Raw genomic sequence first — 26,593 nt, 5'->3', positions numbered from 1 at the left:
AAAAGAGGAACAAGAAGTAACCAGCTGGGGAAAGGAAGAGAAAAGAAACCCTAGGCTTAGAGAAAATGCATATGCAATGTCATGGAGCAGTGAAAGAGTCTGGCACATTCACACAATCGCAAGTAACTCCACACGCAGGGAGAGTGAAGCATAAGGGTAGGGGGTAGCAAGCAATGGTAAGCAGAGGTCCGGCCAGCTCAGGGAGAACATAAAAGGCCACGCAAAAGAGTCTAGAGTAGCAACTTGAAAAGTTCGAGAAGAACCTGCAGGGGCACAGAGTTTATGTTAATGAGAGAGGAACAACTTAGAAAAGAAGGGTGAGAACGGTTGCACAACTTGAAGAAAGTAACTGATGTCACTAAATTGTACATGTAGAAACTGTTGAATTGGTGTCTGTTCTCCTGTGTATATACTCAACAACAACAAAACAAATAAAATTTAGAAAAAAAAAAGTCTAGATTTTATGCTGAAAGCAATGGGGAAATACCGAAGGAATTTAAAGCCAGGGAGCAATGTGGTGAGATTTACGTTTTTTAAAATGTCCACTTGGTCCAGAAATCACATTGGTGCTGCCCAGATGGTGGGGCTGGACCTGACTACAAAGAGGCATGAGGAAACTTTTTGGTGTCATGGAAATTCAGTTTACATTTGTCAAAACTCAAACTGTAGCCTTAAAATGGGCATATGTTATTGTATGTAAACTATACCTCAAGAAAGATGATTCTAAAAATAAAATAATTACTCTGGGAGCAGAGTGGAGAATGGTTCAGAGGGGAATGACAGAGAGGTGAGTTAGGACATTTCTGAAATAATCTAGGCAAGAATGGATGAAGATCAGAAGTGAGGTTGTGGGGAAGAAGAGGATAGAACTGTTGTTGTTAAACCCAAACCAAAACCACTGCCATCGAGTCGATTCCAACTCGTAGTGACCCTACAGGCCAGAGTAGAACTGCCCCATAGGGTTTCCAAGGAGCGCCTGGGGGATCTGAACTGCTGACCTTTTGGTTAGCAGCCATAGCTCTTAACCACTATGCCACCAGGGTTTCCATGTTGTTGTTAGGTGCCCTCAAATCAACTTCCACTCATAGCAACCCCATGTGACAGAGCAGAACTGCCCCATAAGGTTTTCTTGCCTGTAATCTTTATAGAAGCAGATTGCCAGGACTTTCTCTCAAGGAGCTACAGGGTGGGTTTGAACTGCCAACACTTCCATGAGCAGCCAGGCACTTAGTCGTTGCGCCACCAGGGTTTCTTGCAGATAGAATAGTTGAGCAACATTACAAAGGTAGTAAAATCAATCAGTAGAAAATTTGATACGGATATGAATGGGTAAGATAGAGGAAAGAGGTAAAGGCTGACTTTCAGGTTTCCAGTTTGGATGACTAGGTGATGGTGAGGGGGAGAAAGAACAAATTTAACAGTGGGGTGGCGGGGGGGGGAGGGGGAGGCTGCGATAATAAGCTCCATTTTGCATATGCTGAGTTTGAAGGAGACACAACCACAGAGAGAAACCTTGTAGGCAGATGCATGTGTAGGTTACTAGATACAATTCAGGGAGTAAGCAATGACAGGGTGGTTGTTGTCCACAACTAGGCACGAGTGTTATATGTTAGGCCACGATGGAAGAGAACACTGAGAAGTGAAAACAGATAATTTGATGAAATGGTCTTATTTTGCCGTTAAAAGTTATCTGCATAACATTTTTAAAGCCTATCATGGCTTAAGCGTAAAACAACAAACAAACAACAAAAAAAGGGAGAATCTAATCACACAACTCTTTAACATAAACCATCCCTTATTATTACTGCCTGAACTTGGGGTGTGAGGTTGGATCCTGCCTGAAGAGGTGGGAACATGATGAGGGTCACATAAATAACAGGTGGAAGCCCTGAGACTGCCTAGATGGGAAACAGGAAGATTTGGACGTAAAGGATTATGAGGAAATTTCTACAATTTTGTAAACATGAAACCATGTAGTTCAGGTGTGCTTGGTGTACTTATCAAAACCTGGGGAAAAGGAGCATTTCTGCCATTCTTTTGGTCATGTTTATAAGATCTTCAAAGATCTATTACCACAGCTTTTTACTTTTCCAAAATTTACATTTTTTTATAGAGGAAATCTATACTTATTGTAATACCAAAAAATCAAACAGCATACAAACACATAAAGTAGAAACCATTCATTCCCTGAGCACACATCGTCCCATACCGGATACATCCCAGGTCTTGAAGCTGTATTCTGTAATCTCGATGATTCCTGGGGTGGTGGATGGTCAGGCATCTGTGGCTCAGACCCAAAGTCTTTCATCTTTTGAAGCTGTTCTTTCTGTTCCCTGTAAACAAATAAAACAAAATTCCCATTGCATATAGGCATTGCTACTCCATTCCGACATGACTACAACTAGCATCAAAGGAGAAAAAAAGACCTAAAAACTTTGTCCTAAAACCCTCTACAGTGCCCACAGAGCACCCCTGGAGAAACCCTCTCCTGTTGTTATGTAGCTAACTGATCAGTCCTAAGGCCAAAAAAAAAAAAAAAAAGGCCTATAGAGAACTATAAATTATTGAAGATCTCCAAGGACAGATTCTTCAACCTGCTTCAGTAGTCCATTCTAATATCTTATCTACTTGGTCATGATTTTCTCTCTTGCTTTGTTTCTCTCTTAGTTCAATATTCCTTACACCAGAGACTGCAAAATGGTGGCACAGAGGTCAAATATGACCTAGAGAGGTTTTTTCATTTGGCCTTCACATCAGTTTTTTGAATTAGAATGTTGAATTTGTTGCTATTGTTTATAAAACAAAAAATTTCATCTCTAAATGCAATTTTTAAAAGAGATTTGATAACACTGGGCCTACATTCCCACATACCAACAATTAGGTGGAGTGTAGTGGCTGCCCGCTTTAGATGAAGCAGTTTGCCACAATCCACACCACATTCAACGGACAACATCTGGCCCACTTTCACTTGTTTTTGTTACCTGTCTGGTTTATGTGGGCATTTTGTAGATGGTGAGAACGACTGTCAGCATATGTTGCTAAAAAACAACACTTCATATTCCTAAAGAGTAATTAAGTAAAACCCTTCGGGGTTTCTTTTTTGAATCTCTGGTCAAACTCCTTTTACTTTTACTTACAACGCCTAACCATAAGACATGTAACATTTACTGCAACCTCTTCAGACCTTTTACAATTTCCTCCCTACATTTTATAAAGTGTAGTGACCCAAATGGACAAGAAAATAATGGTCTAGTATATAAGAAGATTATTTTCTGCCTCATCTAAATCATATTCCTTATGATATTCCTTACGACTGTACACTGAAAGCACAGGCTACTTGTATTCAACTACAACCACTCTTAATCCAGCGCTTCCTATATTTTGTTTAACTGTGTTTATGTTGCCTAGAAAGAGCTTTTTAAAAAAATGACGAAGGGAAGCATCTTTTACCTAGCATTTTTACGCAAAGCAATAATGAATGAAAAAGGAAGTTTTAAAAAGAAAAGGAAAGAAATCCTGGTAGCTTAGCAACACAATCAGCTTACTGCTCGCCATAAACCACACAGATTTTGGAACTGGACAGACCTGGGTTCAAATCCTGGGTCTGTCACTTATCGACCAAGTGAACTTAACCTCTCTAAGCCTTAGTGTCCTCATTTGTGAAATGGAGATACTACTACTTATCATTGCAGGCCTTTGCGATGTAAGGATCTGAGATAGGAGGACTGAGATAACATGCTAAATGATTAGCACAGCACGTAGTAGGTGTTCAACTAAAAATGCCTAAATAGTGTAAAAGTGAATAGCGTAGTAGCTGACTGTTCTATGGCACGCTTTCCACGTCTTCTGCATGAGTAATTCAGGAAAAAATACACCTCTTACTGCATATTCTCTATCGACCACAGAAATCGGTTTTGCGGCTTAAAGCACCTGACTTTCATCTTTACCTTAAGCTATTTTTTATCATCATACTTTTCTAGTCCTAAAGCTTCGATTACAACTTCAATTTGTATAATTCACAAATGCAGGCCAGAAGTGAAAAATGAAGGAAACACAATATATTGGAATCTATCAAAATCTGTTCATTAATTTTCCTAAAACATTACTAATTCCTAAGAACGTACTTAAAAAAAAAAAAAATCCTCACTCTGTCACTGACCCCTAACTTCCTATCCTTAGGATGTAGTCAATTTAAGTAAAGTATTAAGTGAGTTAATATACTCAAAGCACTTTAGTACAGTTTCTAGCACACAGTAAGTACGCAATAAAAGTTAGCTTTTGTTGTTATTGCTACAACACGGGAAGCATTATGTAGACATCTATACATAGTTACTTGACTATAAGGAAAGAAATCCAAATTCTATTCTCTAGCTCAGAAAGAAAATATGTGATTGTGTAGAAACAAGCAACATCCTTAAGCAGATACCTACTTCTAGTAATAACGAAAGGTAAAACACCCCAAAAAGAAAGTAACAATGGTTAGAAGAATGTGACGACACTCCCAAGTAAAAGCATTCTCAGCTTCCACAGAGAAAAACATACATGCTTGGCAGCACTTTTCAAAACTATATCAAAGATTAGTGAACATGAAATCTGTCAGATCTAATCCCCACAAACAAAGTGACCACTAGGAAAAATGGAGGCCACATATGAGCCCTGTGAAATTCAGAACAGGTTCAGCACTTCTAACATGCACAGGCATGGCATATCAGCAACACAGCTGCAACAGCCAAGAAGGGCTATCAATTTTCACATTTTGGGGCATAAGTTTATAATTAACACAGTTCCTAAAAACCTGTCCAAACTCTAAAACAACTCTGGATGACCAGAAATATAACTTAAAATTACATGGTAAGAACTGGAAGTAAAATGATTCCACTCAAATATGTCACATCACTTTAAAAAGAACAGTCTGAATGTGGTTTTGACTAAAAGAAATTATCTTAAGCAGTCAACTTACCGAAGCATTTTCAGTTCTTGTGCAGCCTTCAAAATGATTTCGTGCTGCCTCTGACTGAGAACCATTACCCCTCCAAGGCCTTGGTCAGAGTCTAAGTTTGTATCCGACCCCATCATTTCAGAGGAATGATGTGAGGAGGGCATATGTTCCGCCATGGGGGAATGTCTATCCACATCAGATGGGTACCATCTGTCTGACAACCGTTCTCTTTCCCAGTCCATTCTGTCAGGAACATAATCTCGCTTTTCCCGCCATGTATCTCCTCTTTCTGGATACTCTCGAATCCTCAACTCACCCCTATCACGGAAATCTCGATCATAACCATGGTCTCGATTTCTTTCTTCTCTCCATCTATCATCCCGATATCTATCCAATGGTGGAAGAGGTGGAAGGGTTGGTAAAGATGGAATAGGTGGAATATCCCTTTCATGAAACTGTGATTCTTGTTCATCCAGTGGTCTCCCATAATCTCTGTCCCATTCATTATCCAAATTTCTATCATACATATCCATGGGTCTTCCAATCTGATCCACATCTCTGTCCAAGTCCCTGTCCATTTCCCTATTGTAGTCCTCATCCATATCCTGATCCCTTTCCCAATCATCCCACCAAGGGCCTCGCCTATCTCCATCATGAGACCGAGGTGGTGGTGCTGAAAACCTGTCCTCTCTGTTATATGGATCCATTGTATCATCCTGATACTCATGTTCACACTCTCTCCAGTATCTATCTCTATCCCAATCATCAAGCCTTTCTCGTTCCATTGGAGCATTTCTACCATCTAGTGGGAAATCTTCACGCCCTCTCTCTTCTCCATGGTTCCATGGAGCCCTAAGAGGCTCATCTCGGTGATATGGATGCATTTTCTCCCCACCATCTCCTGGTTCTGGTCTGAATGGACCTCTATCACGACCAAAATCTGGTCTTCCCAGTCCCCTTTCCCGGCTGCCAGGCCCTCGAGGTGGTCCCCTCTCCCGGCTCCCAGCTCTTCGGGGTGGTATTCTCTCCCTACTCCCAGCCCTTCGAGGGGGTCCTCTCTCCTGACTGCTGGCCCCCCGAGGTGGCCCCCTTTCTCGGCTGCCACCTCTACCCCTGTCCTGGCTGCCTTGCAGACCACCTGGCATTTTCTCCCGAATGCTTCCTGGCCTCACCAACCCTCTGTCCCGGCTGCCTTCTCCTCTGTTCATCTTCTCTCGACTGTCTTCTCTTCTACCCATCATCTTATCATGAATATCTTCTTGCTTGACCAACCCTGGGCCCCTGCTGATTGCCTGGCCTCGACCTCTATTTACCAGTCCTTTGTCCCGTGTGTCTTCCATTCTGCTTTGCCCAGGACCTCTGTAAGATGAACTGCTGCCTCGACTGCCTTCTAACCTATTATCTCTGTTATCTGGCCGAGGCAGCCCTTTATCTTGGTTGTTTTCTGAATGGGACAGACCAATACCCATAGATTTAAAATCATTATCTGTAGTTAAGGATGACGATGCTGCTACTGCTGCTCCTCCTCCCTCCATCCCCCCTGTTGTTGAAGGAAAAGTAGATTGAGAAGGTACAGGTTTATTTGCAAGGGGTACAGGCTGAGTAACAGCTTGGGCTTTGTCCATTTGGGTCTCCATACTTTGAGAATTCTGGTCCCAGTTAGCAGGCTCTGTGGGCCCTTCCGAGACTTCGCTTTTAGGTGGCTCTTGTTGAGAGTCGCTTAGATTCTCACTTGACTGAGCCGCCTTGGCATCCTTTACATCTGCAGCAATGGAATACACAGCTGATTGCCTTTTAAAATTCTTCTGCTGGTTACTACTGGTATCTGCTAATGGTTCTTTGTTTCCTGAAAGAGGTTCCGCTTGTGACTTAGGAGGCTGCTGCTGATGTTGCTGTCCAAAGGCTGGTTTGGAGCTCTGCCACTGTGGTCCACTCTGTCGAGGACTTAGAGATGTACTGGGGGTGATATAAAACTGAGATGCTGGCCCCCGGGGAATCATTCCCCATTTGCTTTTAGTGCCCTCTGTTGGGTGACCTTCATATCTGGGTCTTGGCCCATCGGGGCGGTTTCCTTCAAAACGAGGCCCTTTGGGTCTCGGTCCTTCACACCTTGACCCTAAATCCTCAAATCTTCGAGGACCATCAAATCTACAAGTAAAACAAAAGATATTACTCAAGACAGTAAAGCAGGAAAAAGTATTCTCCACGTAAAAATAGTTAAGGCAGTCTTGCCTTAGAATCTGTTTACAACAATGACTCTTTCAGTCATTAACAAATCCGAGTCACCTATATCCTAAAATCAGTATGCTAAAGCGGCAGTGCTCAGGTCTTAGGACAGGCTTTGCAAATCATGCCAGTATTATCGCATTTAATTGGACACATACCGTTCAGCAAGTCACTGATAAATGGAATTGTTAAAAAGCAACTGTATTTGGGAACAGAGTGGTGATGGTTGCACAACAGGGGAATGTAAAAAATGCCACTGAAATGCACACATAAAAATGGTTGAAATGGCAATTAGAAGTACTGCGCCTTGGCAGACAGAAAAGCCTACTCATTTTAAACAGGAAAAAAAAATTCCATAGCTAAATCTGACGGTACTTTTAGAATTAAAATATAGCTAACAACTGAATATGAAATAATAAAATATGATGATTATAAATACTGTTGGAGCTGGCATTAAGATCTTGAGTAACTGACAAAAGTTTAAAAACCAGCAGCACATTATAAGAGTGCGCTTTGACTTTTTAAAAAGTCTGGACAGAGATGAGTTTGCTGTGGACCCACTCACTCATTCAGTAAATATTTAGTCACACACCCCATCTGTTAGGCACCACACTACGTCCAAGGGAAATACACATAAAACATCATCTGTGCTCTAAAAGAATTTACAATCTAGCAGAAAGAGAACCTAAGTATAAACAACTACAATAGGTGCAATGAGTAATGTCTATCTGTGTATAATAAAGGCAACAGAAGGCAGAATGCTCAATTCTACCAGGGTGAGGGTGGTGGTGTCCAAAAACAGATGCTTATATAAAGCCTTGAAAGACAAATTCTCTGAGATTGGGCCGATGGACTGTGTTGGAGATGACAGGGAGTAGGTTGTAAAGGATCTTATACTAAGGAAGCATGAGGGAGGCAGGGAAACATATACATACCAGTATAGCATGTTTGGAAGTACAAACAGTTTGGCATGGCTGAAGTAAAGGGGAGACAGAGTAGAAAAGTTGGGAAAGAGGAAAGAGTGGAAAAACAGCAAACTAAAAGATAAGGTAAAGAGGTAGGTAAGGGTCAATCCCCAGAAAACTTTGTCTGCCTTGTATGGCAGAGAGTGCTGGTGGCCCTTCAACATCCACTCCCCCTTTTTCTATAGTAATAGACCTCCCTTATTTTTAGCTAGACATAAGACTGCCCAGACTTAAGACTCCATTTCCTCTCTTTTAGATAGGTGTAGCCAAGTTCTGTCCAACGGGCTGAAGTGAAAATGATTTACACAATCTTCTGGGTTGTAACCTTAAAGAGAAGGGTACATTTTCCCCTTCACTACTTTGTTTTTCATGCCGTCTACAATTTTGACATGGTAGTGAAGTGAAGCATTCTGGACAGCTTGCTAAGGGCTCTGTACTAGGTATGGTGAAGTAACAAATCAGAATCTAGATTTTAGATCCTGTAGAGCCATCATATAAGTCCTGAGAAAAAGTAAACTTCTGACTTGTTAAAGCCATGTAACTTTGGATCTCTGTGACAACAGCTAAATTAATTCAGCTGGTTAAGGAGTTTAGAATTACCTTATAAACACTGAGAGTCACTGAATATGGTCTGATTTTTAAGACTGTACTGGCAGAAAACTGATGGACAGATAGAAGAATAAAGTTTAAAGATGACTTCTACAGTTTGGGTAAGTGAAGATGATGCCTGGCCTAAGGCAGTGACCAATATGAGGATGTAGAACAGGGGATAAAAGCGAGAGATGTGAAGAAGGTAGAATTAATAGGATTTAGGAGTAGGTGGAATTAAAATGATAATGGAAAGGGAAAATATAGAATAAATACAAGGTTTCTGGCTTAGATGACTGAGTGGACAACGATACCTTTCATGAGAAATAGAAGGATGTTTGTTTCATTTGTTTGGGAAATCAATCAATAGTAATAAATACCACTTCAGTAAGTTTTTTCCTTCCCACTCCTGTGACTTTAGGCTTTGCTGGTCTAGAAGTCTTAGTTCCAAAAGGAGGAATACTTCTACCAGGGGACACAACAATGACTCTAGTGAACTGCAAGTTGAGACTGCCACCTGGCCACTGTGGGTTCTGAATCAGCAGGCAAAGAAGGGGCTTCCTATACTGGCTGAGGGTGATTGATTCTGACTTTCAAAGAGAAACTGGGCTACTACTACACTATAGGGGTAAGAAAGTATATATCTGGAATGCAGGAGATCCTCTAGGACACCTCTTAGTACTTCTAAGCTTTGTGATGAAAGTCAATGGAAAACTACAATAACCTAATTCAGGCTGCACTCCTAATAGCCCAGACCCTTCAAGAATTTAGATCACTCTACCAGGAAAGGAACTATGACAAGCTGAGATGTCTGCTGGGGGCAAAAGGAATATGGAATGGGTTATGGAAGAAAGGAAACCCTGTTGGCATAGCAGTTAAGAGCTACGGCTGTTAACCAAAAAGTCAGCAGTTTGAATCCACATAGTGATCCTTGAAAGCTGTATGGGGCAGTTCTACTCTGTCCTATAGGGTTGCTACGAGCCAGAATCAGCTCGATGGCAGTGGGTTTGAGTATATCTTGGTAATGGAAGAAGGTAGCTATAAATACCAGTTACCACTAAGTGACCAGTTGTAGAAATAAGAACTGTCATAGTTAGGAGTACACCCATTCCTCACTTATCAACAGGCCAGGTCGTTACACGAAAATCAGCGTTATGTGAAAACAGACAATGACCACATCAGATCACAAAATGGAGGATGACTACATCACTACAAACTGCCAAAATACATCATTATATAACTGCCAAACCACTGAGAATCATAGTCTAACCAAGTCTGACATATAACCTTAACCATCACAGCCAGCGTTACTCTTGCCTTATACCTTGGCATTCATTACTGCCAGTCATATACTGTTAATGTGCAAAATAGTTAGATAGTAGATTTTTTACTACTGTCATAACGTGAAATGTTGGATAAGGAGATAGTCGATAAGTGAGGAGTAGGTATATTTCTTCCTTAATTTGATATCTATGCATTTTAACATACATACATATACATGCATATTAACCAAATATTTTTGATTAATTTCTTTCTTATCACATAACATAAAATGTGCTAACAACAGTAACTTAATATCTTAGCATTTAAGTTACAGAATATCAAAGAAACAGTGTGAATCAACCAGGAGAAGAAAAATGATTCTACCCCAAAGACAATAAAGGGATTTTTTATCCTCTTTTAGGGAAAGGGTTAGAGTGTTTTTGGTTGTCCAGGGATAACTGTGTCGTGTTAGGTGCAAAAATCTCCCTTGTAAAAAAAACAGTAGCCCACCCTAATTAGAAACATATAAGAAAGGCAACTCTGGGAAATGTAGTTCAGCCTAGTCGAGCTGCCACATTACAAAGCTATCACGAGACATTTTAAAAATACATAAACCCACACAATACAGATGAGTTATAGGATTTGGGAATCGGTTATAGGTTACCAGCAGATGAGTATATATTTTTTTTAACTTGGAAGACAAAAAAAGAATATGAGCAGTAACTTACGGAGCAAGAAGAAGAGTAGTTTAAGAGCACTGGTTACAGAGGGGATAAACCCAAAATAGGGCTGGTTTGTCCACAGAACCCAGAAAGGTTCAGGATTCTCACATACCAGGGATGTTGGGGAAGGACAGGAGTAAGACTTGGGGCTGAAAAAATATAAATTAAAGTCTATACTCAGAGCCATCGACCAGCTTCCCCCGATGCTGACTACCTTTAAACCCTTGTATTTATGAGTCTTCTAGCATTAGTCGCCAGTTCCCTACCCTGTCACCTAAAGTCTAACAGTTGACAAGTCCTTCACACACACACAGAGTTCCCAAAGAGCTTGTCATTGTCTCCCACTCTTAACTAAAATGGAGCCCAAGAATCACTAGATATTGTAAGAATGTCTCCAAAATGAAAAGGAGTGACCAAAGATACACAGGACATGAATCTGGAGAAAACAGAGACAATGAAAAACCAAAAAAAAAAAAAATCAAATTGGTATCCTCAGAGGTATTCTTAAAGATACAGTACTCACAAATCAAGAAACAAACCCAAAAATCAAACCTACTGCCATCGAGTCAATTACAACTCATAGCAACCCTATAGGACAAAGTAGAACTGCCCCATAGGGTTTCCAAGGAGTGGCTGGTAGATTTGAACTGCTGACCTTTTGGTTAGCAGACCAGCTCTTAACCACTATGCCACCAGGATTCCAAATCAAGAACAATTTGCTATATATAAAAAAGAGCTGGAACCAGAAGAACTATTGAAATAATAAAAAAAAAAAAACAACTAAGTTCTCAAAAAAAATTCTTAAAAAGCCCTGCGATAAAAGGATTAAAATCATAGTATCTCAAAAAGCACGACAAAGTAAAAGAGAAAAAAATAAGACACAAAGATAATCTATCCAGCAGGTCCAAAATCCTACTTATGAGTTCCAGAAAGAAGAAGAAATAAAAAAAATGAAGAAGTAGCACAAAGAAATTTTCCCAGAGTTAAGACAGACTCCAATCTCCTGACAGAAAGGGTCCAGCACACTATCTAGTATAATAAAACTAAAAAACAAACAAAAAAACTCAAAAAACAAAAACCATGACACATCACTGTGAAATTTCAGAATATGAGGGATAAAAAGATTCTAGAAGTTTCTGGCATTAGGGAAGATACATAACCCAAGAGGTGACACAATAAGAACAGCACAATAGTTATACTAGGTGATAGAAGAAACTAGAACAATGATCCTAAAATCCTGAGGAAAAATTATGTCCAACTTCAAATTCTATATCCAAAGTATTAATCAAATATAAAGCTGAAATTAAGACCTTTTCAGACATGCGAAGGACTCAGAAAATTTACTTCCTGTCCACACTCTCTTTGTAAATTACTTCAGCATGCTCTTCCGGAAAAGGTGGCAATAAACAGGAAGACATGAAATTCGATAAACAGTGAATCCAATCCAGGAAGATAGTTAAGGGAAAAGCCACAGTAACAGCCACATTGCAGATCTTGAAAACATCCAACCAGCCAACCAGCCTAGGCAAAAGCAACAAGATGTGGGACTTTGAGAGAGAGATCCTCCAGGAGTTAAAAAAAAAAAATGGTGTTTCAGGGGTCAAGGGTAGACGATTATTTTAAAGAAGAAAGACAACTGGAGATTCTAAAAAAGGTTATTACATGAAAGAAAATGTAATCATAGTATACTACTTGGCTCTACAACGAACGACATTTATAAAATAATATAAACATGGTTTACTGATTTATCTAAAAACAGTGATTTAGACACATTGGACAGATGGGGATGGAGAAGCAGGGAGTGGTGTAAACTAAATCTTTATCTGAACAAGAAGTAATTATATAATACCTAAAACGTACATCAGGAAAGAGCAGCACAAGCATACATTGTAAAGGTAACTACCAAAAGAAATAACTAAAAAGTTAAAAGATGTTGCTGGTAAACAAATAAAGTGTGGTTTGGAGCAGTAGATGGGTGATTTTCTTCATTTTTTTTTTTTAACCATGTGTAGGTATCACTTTGATAAAAGTGATAAATGGATTTCTTTAAAAGGTACAGAGAGGGAATTAGGCCTAACCTAAAGGGGTTCTTCTAGACTACAAGAAAGAAGATGAGAACAGATACATATGGTGTTGATAAATAAAGGTAAGAGCTGGAAGTGAGGGGTTTTACCAGGACAGATAATCTTGATTTTCTCCGTGAAGCAGGAAGCTGAATTAAGAATATAAAGCCAAATAAAAAAGTTTGCTGAGATAAAGAAAGCAGCACTAGGGCAGACAACCTAGGCAAAATGGTGAAGACTTAACAGATACTGTGGACAAAGGAAAAAGGAGTTGACCAGGGACATGTCAAAGTATACACTGCAGTGCTAAGGATGAAGACCACACATTTAAAGAGAGAAAAAAGTATACTGTTTCAAGGCTTGTGAGGGTTTGATCCCTTTTTTTGCAGTTACATTTATTAATTCAAAGTACCTGGAACGATAATATCTTAGATCATTAAAGTTATATAAAATCATCTGCTTTGCATTCAGTTCAACTATTCATTCATATAAGTGACCAGGGAAACCTTATCAACATGTTATCTATTATTATTATCAAATTCTGGATGTGAATGAGCTACCTTCCTAACTAGATTGTAAACTCCTTGAGAATTTTATCCATGACTGACATTTTGGCTTAAGCAACATTTACTGCACCTACTAATTGTCAGGTGCTGTGTTAGTGCTGGGAACAGCGTGATACCTAACTCAAGAAGTTTACAGTCCATAGAAAGAGTGAGATAAGTAAATTAACAATAAGAACAGGGCTTGATAAATATGGGACATGTTTGTCTTGCTCACATAGTATTCCCAATGTCTGACTCACTGAAGGATCCCAACACATACTTATTGAAGTGCCATTCCTGGCCAGGAAAGATAGCAATTAGCCAAGCAAAAAATAGAGGAAGGGTAATCTGGACAAAGAGAAGAGCACGTGTAAAGATCAGAGAAAAGGACAGGAAACAAGAGGCACTCAAAGGTGTGCAGATAAGAAGAAAGAGAACATGGTGGAAGAGTTGATAAAAGTAATGAACTCATTATTGCATAGCCTCGTGCCTGCGCACAGAAAATGTAGTTTCCATGAAAACGTAGGGTGCTTTGCTTTCAGACTAAATTGTTGTTCAACAGCCAAAGGCCACCATTTTATTTATTCTTTAGGTAAACCACTGAAATATACTTTCAACACCACATATAATATGGCTACTATTTATCAATACTGCACCTTCAAATTTTCAAAGTTCAAGGATGTTACAAAATGCTAGGCTATCAAAACCCTTTTCATTTATAAAAGCAAAGGACTTGTAGGCCTCTAGAATAAATAAATATATTAATAAATATGAAGAGATACTCATTAAAAATTAATATATAAAAATAAGCCATATTTACATCAATACAAAAATATTATAACTGTATAAGATAAAAATATGTATTCAAAATAAAGTAAAACAGTATGTATTCATTAAATCCAATCACATAAAACGGGTGCATGCACACAAATTAGAAGAAAAGAAAAATAAATATTTGGTGTTTAAATATCTAGAAAATTTTCCTTTGTACTGTTGTTTTGTAAACCTTAAAAAATAAAATCCCTAAAACTAGTTATAAAACCCTAAATCTGAGTATAATATCCTAGATCTCAGTATAAAACTCACAGAATTAGATATAAAAAGTTCAAAATATGATGTAAAACCTCCAAATTGAATATAAAAACCTAAGCAGTATGCAGAAAACAAATATCCTTAAACAAGGTAATGTCTGATTATCACACTACTTATATAAACATACTAAAATCAGCAGACTATGTGAATTATAAAGATACTAAATTCTGGAATCAAATTCCTACTCTTTTAGTTTTCATATCAAATAATGCCTATTTTCTAACACATATAAACTAAGATCCTAAAAACTAAAATTCCAAAGAGAAGTAATCACTATACACAAGAGCATTCATGACAGATGAAGGCATACAGAATAACTACAGCATTCATAAAAACAGCTGCTGAATCGATTCTGAGTCATGGCAATCCCATGTCTGTGAGCAGAACTGTGCTCCATAGGGTTTTCAATAGCCGCTTTTTCAGAAGTAGATCGCCAGGTTCTTCTTCCAAGGCACCTCTGAGTAGACTCAAATCTCCAACTTGTTGGTTAGCAGTGAAGCATGTTAACCATTTGCACCACTCAGGGACTACTAGACCAAAGGAATAAAATAGAGCCCAGAAATAAATCCAAACATATACAGACACTTGATTTATGATGAAAAGGACACTGCAAAGCAGTAGGGAAATAATGATCTCAATAAATACTGCTGGGATCAAATGGATAGCTATATGGAATATAATGAACCTTGACCCCTATACCTCGCACCATATATTTAAAAAAAAAAAAAAATTTTACAGTAATTGTTGATCTGAAAATAAAAAGTAAAACAATGCAAGATATAAAATAAAACAGGATAATATATATATAGCCTTTGCATAAGCAAAGATTTCCTAAACAGAATACAAAAAAAAGCACTATAAGGAAAAAGATCAATTTGCCTACTAAATTAAAATAATTTCTATTAATCATTGGAAACCACATAATGAATAAGGGTTTAATAGCCAGAATATATAAAGAACTCCTCCAACTTAACAACAAAAAGACAAACAACTCAGTCAAAAAATGGGCAAAGGACTCGAATACACATTTGCCAAAAGAGATATAGAGACGGCCAACAAGTACATAAAAAGATGCTCAACATCATTTGTCATTAGGGAAATGCAAATCAAAACCATAATGACATACCACTTCACACCCACTAGGATAACTATGATTAAAAAAACAGCACATGTTGGTAAGGATGTGGAAAAACTGGATGCTTCATCCACTGCTGGTGGGACTGTAAAATGTTGCAGCCACTGTGAAAAGCAGTTTGGCAGTTCCTCAAAAAGTTAAACAGAATAATCATACGATCTAGCAATCCAACTTCTAGATGTATACCCAAAAGAAAAGCAGGAATGCAAACAGATATTTGCACGCCAATGTTCATTTGCAGCACTATTCACAAGAGCCAAAAGGTGGACACAAATATGCATCCACAGATGTGGTACATAAATACAATGGAATATTACTCAGTCATAAAGAGAAATGAAGTCTTGATACATGTTACAACATGGATGAACCTTGAAAACATCATGCTGAGTGAAATAAATCAGTCACAAAAGGACATATGAAACATCTAGAACAGGCAAATGTACAGAGACCAATGTTCATTAGTGGTTACCAGGAATGGGAGAGGGAGAGTGGGGGAGTCACTGCTTAGGGGCACTGAGTTTCTGGTAAAGGTAATGAAAAAATCAGGAAACAGAGAGGGATAATGGTTGCACAACATGATGAACATAATATCACTGAATTGTACACATAAAACATGTTGAATTGGCAAACGTTTGGTTATATATGTTTTTACCACAACTAAAAAAAATTATTTCAGTTAAAAAAATAATTTCTACTAATCAAAAAAGGCACCATTAACCCTCAGGGCTCAACAGGATTCACTGAACCAATTACAATTACTGAGTTTTGATATACTTTTTTTAATAGTTCTATTTGTAAGAATAAATATTTCATGACTTTTTTTTATTGATCTTCCCAAACAAAAGAAAATTTAATTTTTTAAAACAGAATAAAACTCATTCTAGCTTGCACTTACCATACAGGTCTCTATTAGATCCTTTTCTAAATCTAAGATACATTATGGGACCTTAGTGATCTTTTTTCTACATCTTGAAATATTTTGTGACTTCCTTATCCTAGAATTCATCATTACCCATCATTACTTATCGATTATTCCCAACTATTTTAAAAAAGATTAAAATAATAAGAATACAAAATAATAAGATGGTGTTACCTAGAAGGATAAAAGCAATAGTAAAACAAATGGTCACCCCACTTACACTGCCCAAAATATTGTAATTTGCTTTTAGGTTTCATTGAACACAGTCGAGAATTCAGAATTTTTCAGTTCCTGTCTATGACAAAGAGAATACATTGAAATTTTGTTTCAAAATTATTAGGTGAATCAAGAGGTAAATACAAAGACACAGCAGCACTCTAGGCTCTAATAATGATGTCAAATTGATCAAAAAAGTGAAGTCTCAGACTATGAGTCTTCAGATGATGTTATCCTAGATGAATTTTCTCAAACTCAAGATTCGATGAGGGAACAATATGTTTGAAGACAGAAAGGAATGTGGTGTTCTCATCCACTTATTCAACAGGAAGAATTTCATTACATATTTTGTAGCAAGAACCTAGACCATCCTGTTTTGCTAAAAGGATATGTGACAAAATTATTTCACCTTTTATGATGTTTGTGTGGCAAAACTTAATGAAAGGAGTTTTGGCCTTTTTAAATTTTTATTAAAATTTCTAAGAAGTTGTTTTTCACTCTTTAGTCCTAGTTCTGTAAATTTATTCATAAAATTAAATTAAAGTTGAGAAAACAAAATAAAAAGAATCCATTAGACCCAAATGGTAAACAGTGAAGACTACTCTTCTGGTATACTGAAGGTTAAGAAAGTTAAAAGGTAAGCTATGCAAGAAACTTGCAACACATATAAAGAACAAAGAACTGATATCTAGACTATATATAGAACTCTTACAAATCAATTTAAAAAACAAATAAACTAACAGATAACCCAATAAAACAATGGGGAAAAGACCTGAATCAGCATTTCATAAAAGAAGAACTCCAACTGACCAAAAATGAATTGGAAAAAAGTTCAATCCCATTAGTCATCAGGGAAATGCAAATTAGCCATACTATAACAACACTAAACATCCACCCAGACTGCTGAAATTTTAAAGTTTAACAATGCCAAGTATTGACAAGGATGTGTAAAAAGTGGAACACTCAAACAGTGCTGGTCAGAGTGTAAATTGAAACCACCACTTTGGAAAACTGACAATATCTATCAGAGCAAAGCACGTACATACCGTGTGATCAAATAATTTCCAGTCCTTGGTATATGCCCATCAAAATTAAATACACACACACACACAAAACCTTCAGATATGCAACTAATGGGGTACTGTCATGGATTGAATTGTGTCCCCAAAATTATCTGTCAACTTGGCTAGGTTATGATTCCCAATATTGTATGACTGTCTACCATTTTGTCATCTGATGTGATTTCCCTACATGCAGTAAATTCTATCACTATGATGTAAAGAGATGAATTACAGGCACTTATATGGATATTTTTTTTTATATGGATAAGATCTACAAGATTAGGTATTGTCATAAGCCAAATCTCTTTTGAGATATAAAAGACAGAAACAAGCAGAGAGACATGGAGACCTAATACCACCAAGAATGCAGTGCCGGAGCACAGCGCATCCTTTGGACCTGTGGTTCCTGCACTGCGATGCTCCCAAGCCAAGGAAAGATGGATGCATCAGAAGGACCTTCCTCCAAAGCCAACAGAGAGAGAAAGCCTTCCCCTGGAGCCAGCACCCTATATTTAGACTTCTAGCTTACTGGGCTGTGAGAAAATAAACTTCTCTTTGTTAAAGCCATCCACTCGTGGTACTTCTGTTACAGAAGCACTAGATGACCAAGACAGATACATACAGCACTAAAAGACACATAGCAGTATTATTCATTAGAACCAAAAAACTTAAATAACCACCAATATGAAAATGGATAAACAAATTGTAGTATATTCGTACAATAGAATACTATACAAGAATGAGAATGAATAAACTACTGCTACATACAACATGGATGAATCTCACAATAACATAATATTGCATGAAAGATGCCAGACACAAAAGAATACACAGAGTCTGATTCCATTTACTTAAAGTTCAAAAATAGGCAAAATTAATCTATGGTGTAAAAGTGATAGTAATCTTTGCAGTGAGGAAAAATGACTGGAAAGGGGTATAATGGGGACTTCTCGGACACTGATAATTTCTATTTCTTGATCTGGGTAGTGGTGACATGGGTGTGTATATGTGAAAACTCACTAAACTGTATATTTACAATTGTGCACTTCTCTGCATGTTATCTTCAAGAAGTAAGTTTTATTTATTGAAAAGTAAGAGGCTCTGGGAAACCAAAGTCCACTGACACGACAGTTTACTGGGGCAGGGGTAGTCTGGAAGACTTGGTAAATTCAACGACAGACACACACATACACATACCAGTTTCAAAGCAGCTGCCTCAGATGCTCAGCAATGCGGTGTACTATTGACATGATGCAGTTTTGTCACTTGACTTTTTGGGTTCCTTTACATTTTTTAAAAAGCAGGCTAAACCAGTATTTAAAAAAAACTCCAAGTAATTTACAGTACCTTATTCGTATAGCACATTATTAGGAAATCAGTTACCTATGTTCTCAATTCTTTTTTCCCTACCCAGCTTTGTTTATGGAAAAAAGATACAGTGGCTTTCTGTATCAGTTATGTGTTCATAGCAAAATCTAAATTCAACTAATTAAAGAAGCTCACACATTTCCTTAACAGCATGGATTATTCTTACCTAAGTCTCTTTTTTTATTTTTTTAAGTCTCTTTTACTCCCTAACTAGCTTCCCACTGGTATTTTTTTACCTGAACACCCACCAAGTCACAAACTGACTTGCAACAGTCATAAACTGTACTCTATATGGGCCAAATGGGCAAGAAGTGGAAGGGTGACAGAAATAGGAATGATATAGGCTAATTTGGGGAAGGATTTTTAAAACAAGGTGGATAATGTGAACAGGACCCAATTCAAGGATTAAAAAAAAAAAAAAAAGCCATCCTTATTAAAGTTACAGGTGAAAAATCTGGGGAGGGATATCTTATACCTAAAACAATATGATCAACATTCATCAAGATTTCTGCAGGCTACAATGATGGACCAAACCTAACTCGATGAAATGTAAAGATAAATGTAAAGTCTTAAATTAGAAAAAGAAAAACAAAACAAAACAAAAAAAGTTGTACAAGTTCATGATGAGAGAGACTTGGCTTAACAATGTGAAAAAGATCTAGCAAGCCAAGTTGATGTTATACTCAACATGAGTCAACCCTGTGAGAGTACTGACGAAAATAAAAACAAATAAAGGCAATTTGCTAAGCTTTTTGTAAGTACATTGTTTACAACAAAGTTGGTAATAGGCCTACGGTCTTTTGCATCTGACGTAAGGGTTCATTCTGAAAGAGACTAACAAACCAAAGGCCTATCAAAGGACAGTGAGCAATATAGCAGGAGGAGGCTAGAACAAACGTAATGGTAAAAAGAAAAGAATTTGAGCTTATGTGATATCTCATTCTGTGTTGCTGCACAGAGGCAGATCTAGAATCAACGGGCAGAAGTTACAGTAACACATTTAGATTCAATGAAAGAAAGAAACTTTCTGGAAAACTGTTGATGCCTTATAGGGCAGTTCCTAACTGCTGTGCAAATGTTCAGAGTTCATCAACTGCTTGTCACAGGAAGTACAATGGCCTTAAAAATTGATCACAAGGCCTTGGATTCTAATCCCATCTCAACCATTCACCAGCTATGTCATCTAGGGCAATTTATTTATATTTATAACCTCTCTTAAATCTCAGCTTTCCTTATTTATTTACCTCAAGAGACAGCAAAGAGGAATAAAAGTACGGCAATATGTACAAGACTCAGCATGACAAACTAAAATGCAATAAAAATATGATTTGCTGTAGAGGTGATACTGCATTTGATAATTGCTAAGATCTTTTCCAGCACTAAGATTATTAATTGTTCCTTTCAAACAAGAAAAGACAGAAAATAGGTTCTACCTATTTTAAGCTAAGATTTGGTAGGCAAAAGAGAGAAAACATGAATATATCAGAAAATAAGTGAGCATGAAATTTGTTCCATAAAGTGTTAAGAATTTACTTATTTGACAACCAATGAGTCACCAGATCTAAAACCAATTAGTCACCAATCTAAAATCTAACGTTAGCTCAATCCAGGATTAAGAAGGAATTCAAATAAAAAAGACACGCTTATTGAAAAGAGAAATAGTTCTACAATAACAGTAGGAGACTTCAACACACCACTTTCGACAATGGACAGAGCAACTATAAAGAAACTCAGTAAAGATACCAAAACCAAAAAAAACAAACCCGTTGCCATTGAGTCGATTCCGATACATAGCAACCCTATAAGACAGAATAGAACTGCCCCACAGGGTTTCCAAGGAGCACCTGGTGGCTTTGAACTGCCAACCTTTTGGTTAGCAGCTGTAGCACTTAACCACTATGCCACCAGGGTTTCCAATAAAGATACAGAAGATCTAAATAACACAATCAACTAACTGGATCTCACAGACATATACAGAACATACTACCCAACAGCAGCACGGTACATGTTCTCCTCTAACACACATAGATCATTCTCCAGAATAGACCATATTCGAGGTCACAAAGCAAGCCTCAATAAATTCAAAAACATCAACATAGTACAAAGCATCTTCTCTGACCACAATACTATAAAACTAGAACAGAAAGAGCAAGGGGAAAAAAAAATCAAATACATGGAAACTCAATTACTTAAAAACTACTGGGTCATAGAAGAAATAAAAATGAAATTAAAAAAATCTTAGAATCAAATGAGAAGACACAACATACCAAAATCTCTGGGACACAGCAAAAGTACTGCTCAGAGGGAAATTTATAGCAATAAATGCACACATCAAAAAAGAAGGTCCAAAATTAGTAACTTAACCTGACAACTTGAACAAATAGAAAAAGAACGGCAAAAAAAAGTCCAGAGTCACCAGAAGAAAGGGAATAGTAAAGGTTACAGCAGAAATAAATACAATAGAAAATAGAAAAACAATGGATAAAGAATCAACAAAACTGGAAGTTGGTTCCGTGAGAAGATCGATAAAACTGACAAACCACTAGCCAAATTGACAAAGAAAAAAAAACGAGAAAACGCAGATAACCAAAATAAGAAACAAAATGAGCAACACCACAATAAAATCAACCAAGATAAAGAGGATCATAACAATTATTAAGAAAAACTACACTCCAACAAATTCGAAAACCTAGAAGAAATGGATAAATTTCTAGAAACATACTACCTACCTAAACTGACATAAAAAGAGGTAAATACATACATATACATAGACACATAACAAAACAAGAAATTGAAGATGTCTTAAAAAAAATGAGTCCCAGATGGCTTCACTGGAGAATTTAACCAAACATTCAGATTAAGAATTGACACCAATTCTACTCAAACTATTGCAGTACATAGAAAAAAGGGGAATACTCCCTAATTCATTCTATGAAGCCAGCATAACCCTGATACCAAAGCCAGGAAAAACCACCAAAACCAAACCCATTGCTGTTGAGTTGATTCCAACTCATAGTGATCCTACAGAACAGAGGAGAACTGCTCCATGGGGTTTCCAAGGCTATAAATCTTTAGGAAAAGAGACTGCCACATCTTTCTCCCCCGAGCAGCTGGTGGGTTCGAACCGTGACCTTTTGGTTCAGCACCAAGCACTTAACCACTGTGGCACCAGGGCTCCTAAGCCAGGCAAATATACTACAAAATAAGAAAAAAAAATTTTTTTATCCCTCATGAATATAGACGTAAAAATTCTCAACAAATTTCTAGCCAAGAGAATAAAACAGCATATCAAAATAATAATAATACTATCACGATCAGGTGGGATTCACATCAGGGACTCAAGGGTCATTCAACATTAGAAAATCAATCAACATGATTTACCACATAAATAAAACAAAGGAAAAGAATCACATGATCAACTCAATCGATGCAGAAAAGGCATTTGATAAAATCCAACACCCTTTTCCTGACAATAACTCTCAGCAAAATAGGAATAGAAAGCAAATTCCTCAACACAATTAAGGGCATACGTGCAAAATCAACAGCCAACATTATTCTCTATGGAGAGAAACCGAAAGCATTCCCCTTGAGAATGGGAATGAGACACGGGTGCCTATTATCACCGGTTTTATTCAATGTCGTACTGGAAGTCCTAGCCAGAGCAGTAAGGCAAGAAAGAGAAATAAAGGGTATCCGACTTAGTAAGGAAGAAGTAAAACTATCCTTATTTGCAGATGATATGATTCTATATATAGAAAATCCCAGAGATTCTATAATAAAGTTATTGGAACTAATAGAAGAGTTCAACAAAGTGGAAGGGTACAAGATCAACATATGAAAATCAGTTGGGTTCCTCTACACTAAAAAGGAGAACTCCAGAAAGGAAATAAAAAAAAAATACCATTTACAGTAGCCCCCAAAAGGATAAAATACCTAGGAATAAATCCAACCAAGGATGTAAAGACTTATACAAGGAAAACTACACAACACTATTGCAAGAAACCAAAAGAGAACTACATAAATGTATAAACATCCCATGCTCAATGGATTGGAAGACTTAACATTACGAAAATGTCAATATTACCCAAAGTGATCTACAGATATAATGCAATCTCAGTACAAATCTCAACCATTTCTAACAAAATAGAAAAACTAATTTCCAATTTTATATAGAAAGGAAAAAAGCCCTGAATAGCTAAGGCAATACTGAATAAGAAGAAAAAGTACAATGCCTCACACTTCCCGATATCAGAACTTAATCAAAACGACCTGGTACTGGTAGAACGAAAGATACACAGACCAATGGAACAGAAGGGAGAACCCAATAGTAAATCCATTCATCAATGGACAACTGCAGTCTGAAATTGATCGAACATGCAATCAAGATGCACTGATAATTACTGGTGATTGGAATGAGAAAGTTGGAAACAAAGAAGGAGGATTGGTAGATGGAAAATGTGGCCTTGGTGATAGAAATGATGCTGGAGGTCATGTGACAGAATTTTGCAAGACCAGCTTCTTCATTGTAAATATCTTTTCGCACCAACATAAACAGCAACTATACACATGGACCTTCCCAGATGGGAAAGCTCAATCATCAGTCAGAACAAGGCCAGGTGCCCACTGTGGAACAGACCATGAATTGCTCATATGCAAGTTCAAGACGAAACTGAAGAAAAACAGAACAAGCCCACGAGAGCCAAGGTATGACCTTCAGTATATTTCACTTAAATTGAGAGACCATCTCAAGAACAGATTTGATGTGTTGAACACTAATGACCAAAGACCAGACGAGTTGTGGAATGACATCAAGAACATCATACATGAAGAAAGCAAGAGGTCATTAAAAAGATAGGAAAGAAAGAAAAGATCAAAATAGACATCAGAAGAGACTCTGAAACTTGCTTTTGAATGCTGACTAGCTAAAGTGAAAGGAAGAAATGATGAAGTCAAAGAGGTGAACAGAAGATTTCAAAGGGCAGCTCAAGAAGATAAAGTACTATAATGACATGTGCAAAGACCTGGAGACAGAAAACTAAAAGGCAAGAACATGGTCGGCATTTCTCAAGCTGAAAGAACTAGAGAAACAATTCAAGCCTCATGTTGTAATACTGAAGGATTCTAAGGGGAAAATACTAAACAACATAGGAAGTATCAAAAGAAAATGGAATGAATACACAGAATCACTATACCAAAAAGAATTGCTTGACGTTCAACCATTTAAGGAGGTAGCATATGATCAGGAACTGATGGTACTGAGAGAAAAGGTTCAAGCTACACTGAAGGCACTGGTGAAAAACAAGGCACCAGGAATTGACGGAATACCAACTGAGATGTTTCAACAAATGGATGCAGCGCTGGAGGTGCTCACTTGCCTATTTCAAGATATTAGGAAGATAGCTTACCAGTCAACCAATTGGAAGAGATCCATATTTATGCCTATTCTCAAGAAAAGCGATCCAATGGAATGCGGAAATTATCAAACGATATCATTAACATCACATGCAAGTAAGATTTTGCTGAAGATCATTCAAAAGTGGCTGCGGTAGTATACCCACAGGGAACTGCCAGAAATTCAAGCAGGATTCAGAAGGGGACATGGAACCAAGGATATCACAGCTGATGTCACGTAGATCCTGGCTGAAAGCAGAGAATACCATAAAGATGTCTACTGTGTTTTAACGACTATGCAAAGGCATTCAACTGTGTGGATCATAACAAATTATGGATAACACTGCAAAGAATGGGAATTCCAGAGCCCTTAATTGTGCTCATGAGGAACCTGTACAGAAATCAAGAAGCAGTCATTCACACAGAACAAAGGGATACTACGTGGTTTAAAGTCAGGAAAGGTGTCTGTCAGGGTTGTGTCCTCTCACCATACTTACTCAATCTGTATGCTGGGCAAATCTGAGAGACTGGACTATATGAATAAGAATGGAGCATCAAGACTGGAGGAAGACTCACTAACAACCTGCGATATTGAGATGACAAAACATTGCTTGCTGAAAGTGAAGAGGACTTGAAGCACTTACTGATGAAGATCAAAGACCACTGTCTTCAGTATGGATTACAACTCAACATAAAGAAAACAAAAATCCTCACAAGGAGACCAATGAGCAATATCATGATAAACGGAGAAAAGACTGAAGTTGTCAAGGATTTCATTTTACTTGAATCTACAATCAACACCCATGCAAGCAGTAGTCAAGAAATCAAAAGATGCATTGCACTGGGCAAATGTGCTGCAAAAGACCTCTTTAAAGTGTTGAAAAGCAAAGATGCCATCTTGAAGACTAAGGTGCGCCTGATCCAAGCCATGGTGTTTTCAATCGTCTCATATGCATGCAAAAGATAGACAATGGAGAAAGAAGACCGAAGAACTGACACCTTTGAGTTGTGATATTGGTGAAGAATATTGAATATACCATGGACTGCCAGAATGGACAAATCTGTCTTGGAAGAAGTACAGGCAGAATGCTCCTTAGAAGCAAGGACAGCGAGACTACGTCTCACATACTTTAGAAATGTTATCAGGAGGGATCAGCCTCTGGAAAAGGACATCATGCTTGGTAAAGTAGAAGGTCAGTGAAAAAGAAGAGGACCCTCAACAAGATGGATTGACACAGTGGCTGCAACAATGGGCTCACACATAACAATGACTATGAGGGTGGCACGGGATTGCAAAGTGTTTCATTCTGTTGTACATGGTGTTGCTATGAGTTGGAACTGACTCGATGGTACCTAACAACAACAATACAGACAGCTGATCTTTGACAAAGGATCAAAGTCCACTCAATGGGGGAAGAGACAGTCCCTTTAACAATGGGTCTGGCAAAACCAGATATTCATTTGCAGAAAAATGAAACAGGATGCATACCTCATACCATACACAAAAACTAACTCAAAATGGATCAAAGGCCTAAATGGTAAAGCTAAAACTATAAAGTTCCCGGAAGATAACATAGGGACAAAACTAGGGACCCTAATTTTTCGCATAAATACATTATCAAACACAACAAAAAATGCACGAACAACCAAAGATAAACTAGAAACTGGGACCATCTAAAAATTAAATACTTATGCTCAGTCGTCTATGCCAAGAAATATGAAAGACAGCTTCCTGGCCAACTGACTGGGAGAGATCCATATTTATGCCTATTCCCAAGAAAGGTGATCCAACCGAAAGTGGAAATTATAGAACAATATCATTAATACCACACACAAGGAAAAATTTGCTGAAGATCATTCAAAAACGGCTGCAGCAGTATATCAACAGGGACCTGCCAGAAATTCAGGCCAGTTTCAGAAGAGGACGTGGAACCAGGGATATCATTGCTGATGTCAGATCGATCCTGGCTGAAAGCAGGGAATACCAGAAGGATGTTTACCTGTGTTTTATTGACTATGCAAAGGCATTCGACTGTGTAGATCGTAACAAATTATGGACAACGTTGCAAAGAACAGGAATTCCAGAACACTTAATTGTGC

At 37.8% G+C, this 26,593-nt stretch overlaps 1 protein-coding gene across 3 annotated transcripts in view; it reads right to left on the bottom strand.

The window, feature by feature from the left end:
- Positions 1–26,593, bottom strand: part of YLPM1 (YLP motif containing 1) — an 87,534-nt gene that overhangs the window by 30,840 nt on the left and 30,101 nt on the right. For all 3 annotated transcript variants that reach the window (XM_064292753.1, XM_064292752.1, XM_003408770.4), the window contains exons 5-6: positions 4,961–7,087; positions 2,210–2,333 (exon numbers count right to left, since the gene is read on the bottom strand). In XM_064292753.1, coding sequence (XP_064148823.1) covers positions 2,210–2,333; positions 4,961–7,087 — 2,251 coding nt within the window. The remainder of the gene's footprint in view (positions 1–2,209; positions 2,334–4,960; positions 7,088–26,593) is intronic.

This window comes from Loxodonta africana, chromosome 10 (assembly GCF_030014295.1).
Source record: "Loxodonta africana isolate mLoxAfr1 chromosome 10, mLoxAfr1.hap2, whole genome shotgun sequence".
Lineage (NCBI taxonomy): Eukaryota > Metazoa > Chordata > Mammalia > Proboscidea > Elephantidae > Loxodonta > Loxodonta africana.
Note: the sequence above shows the minus strand (reverse complement) of the source record. Positions and strands in the feature narration are given on the sequence as shown.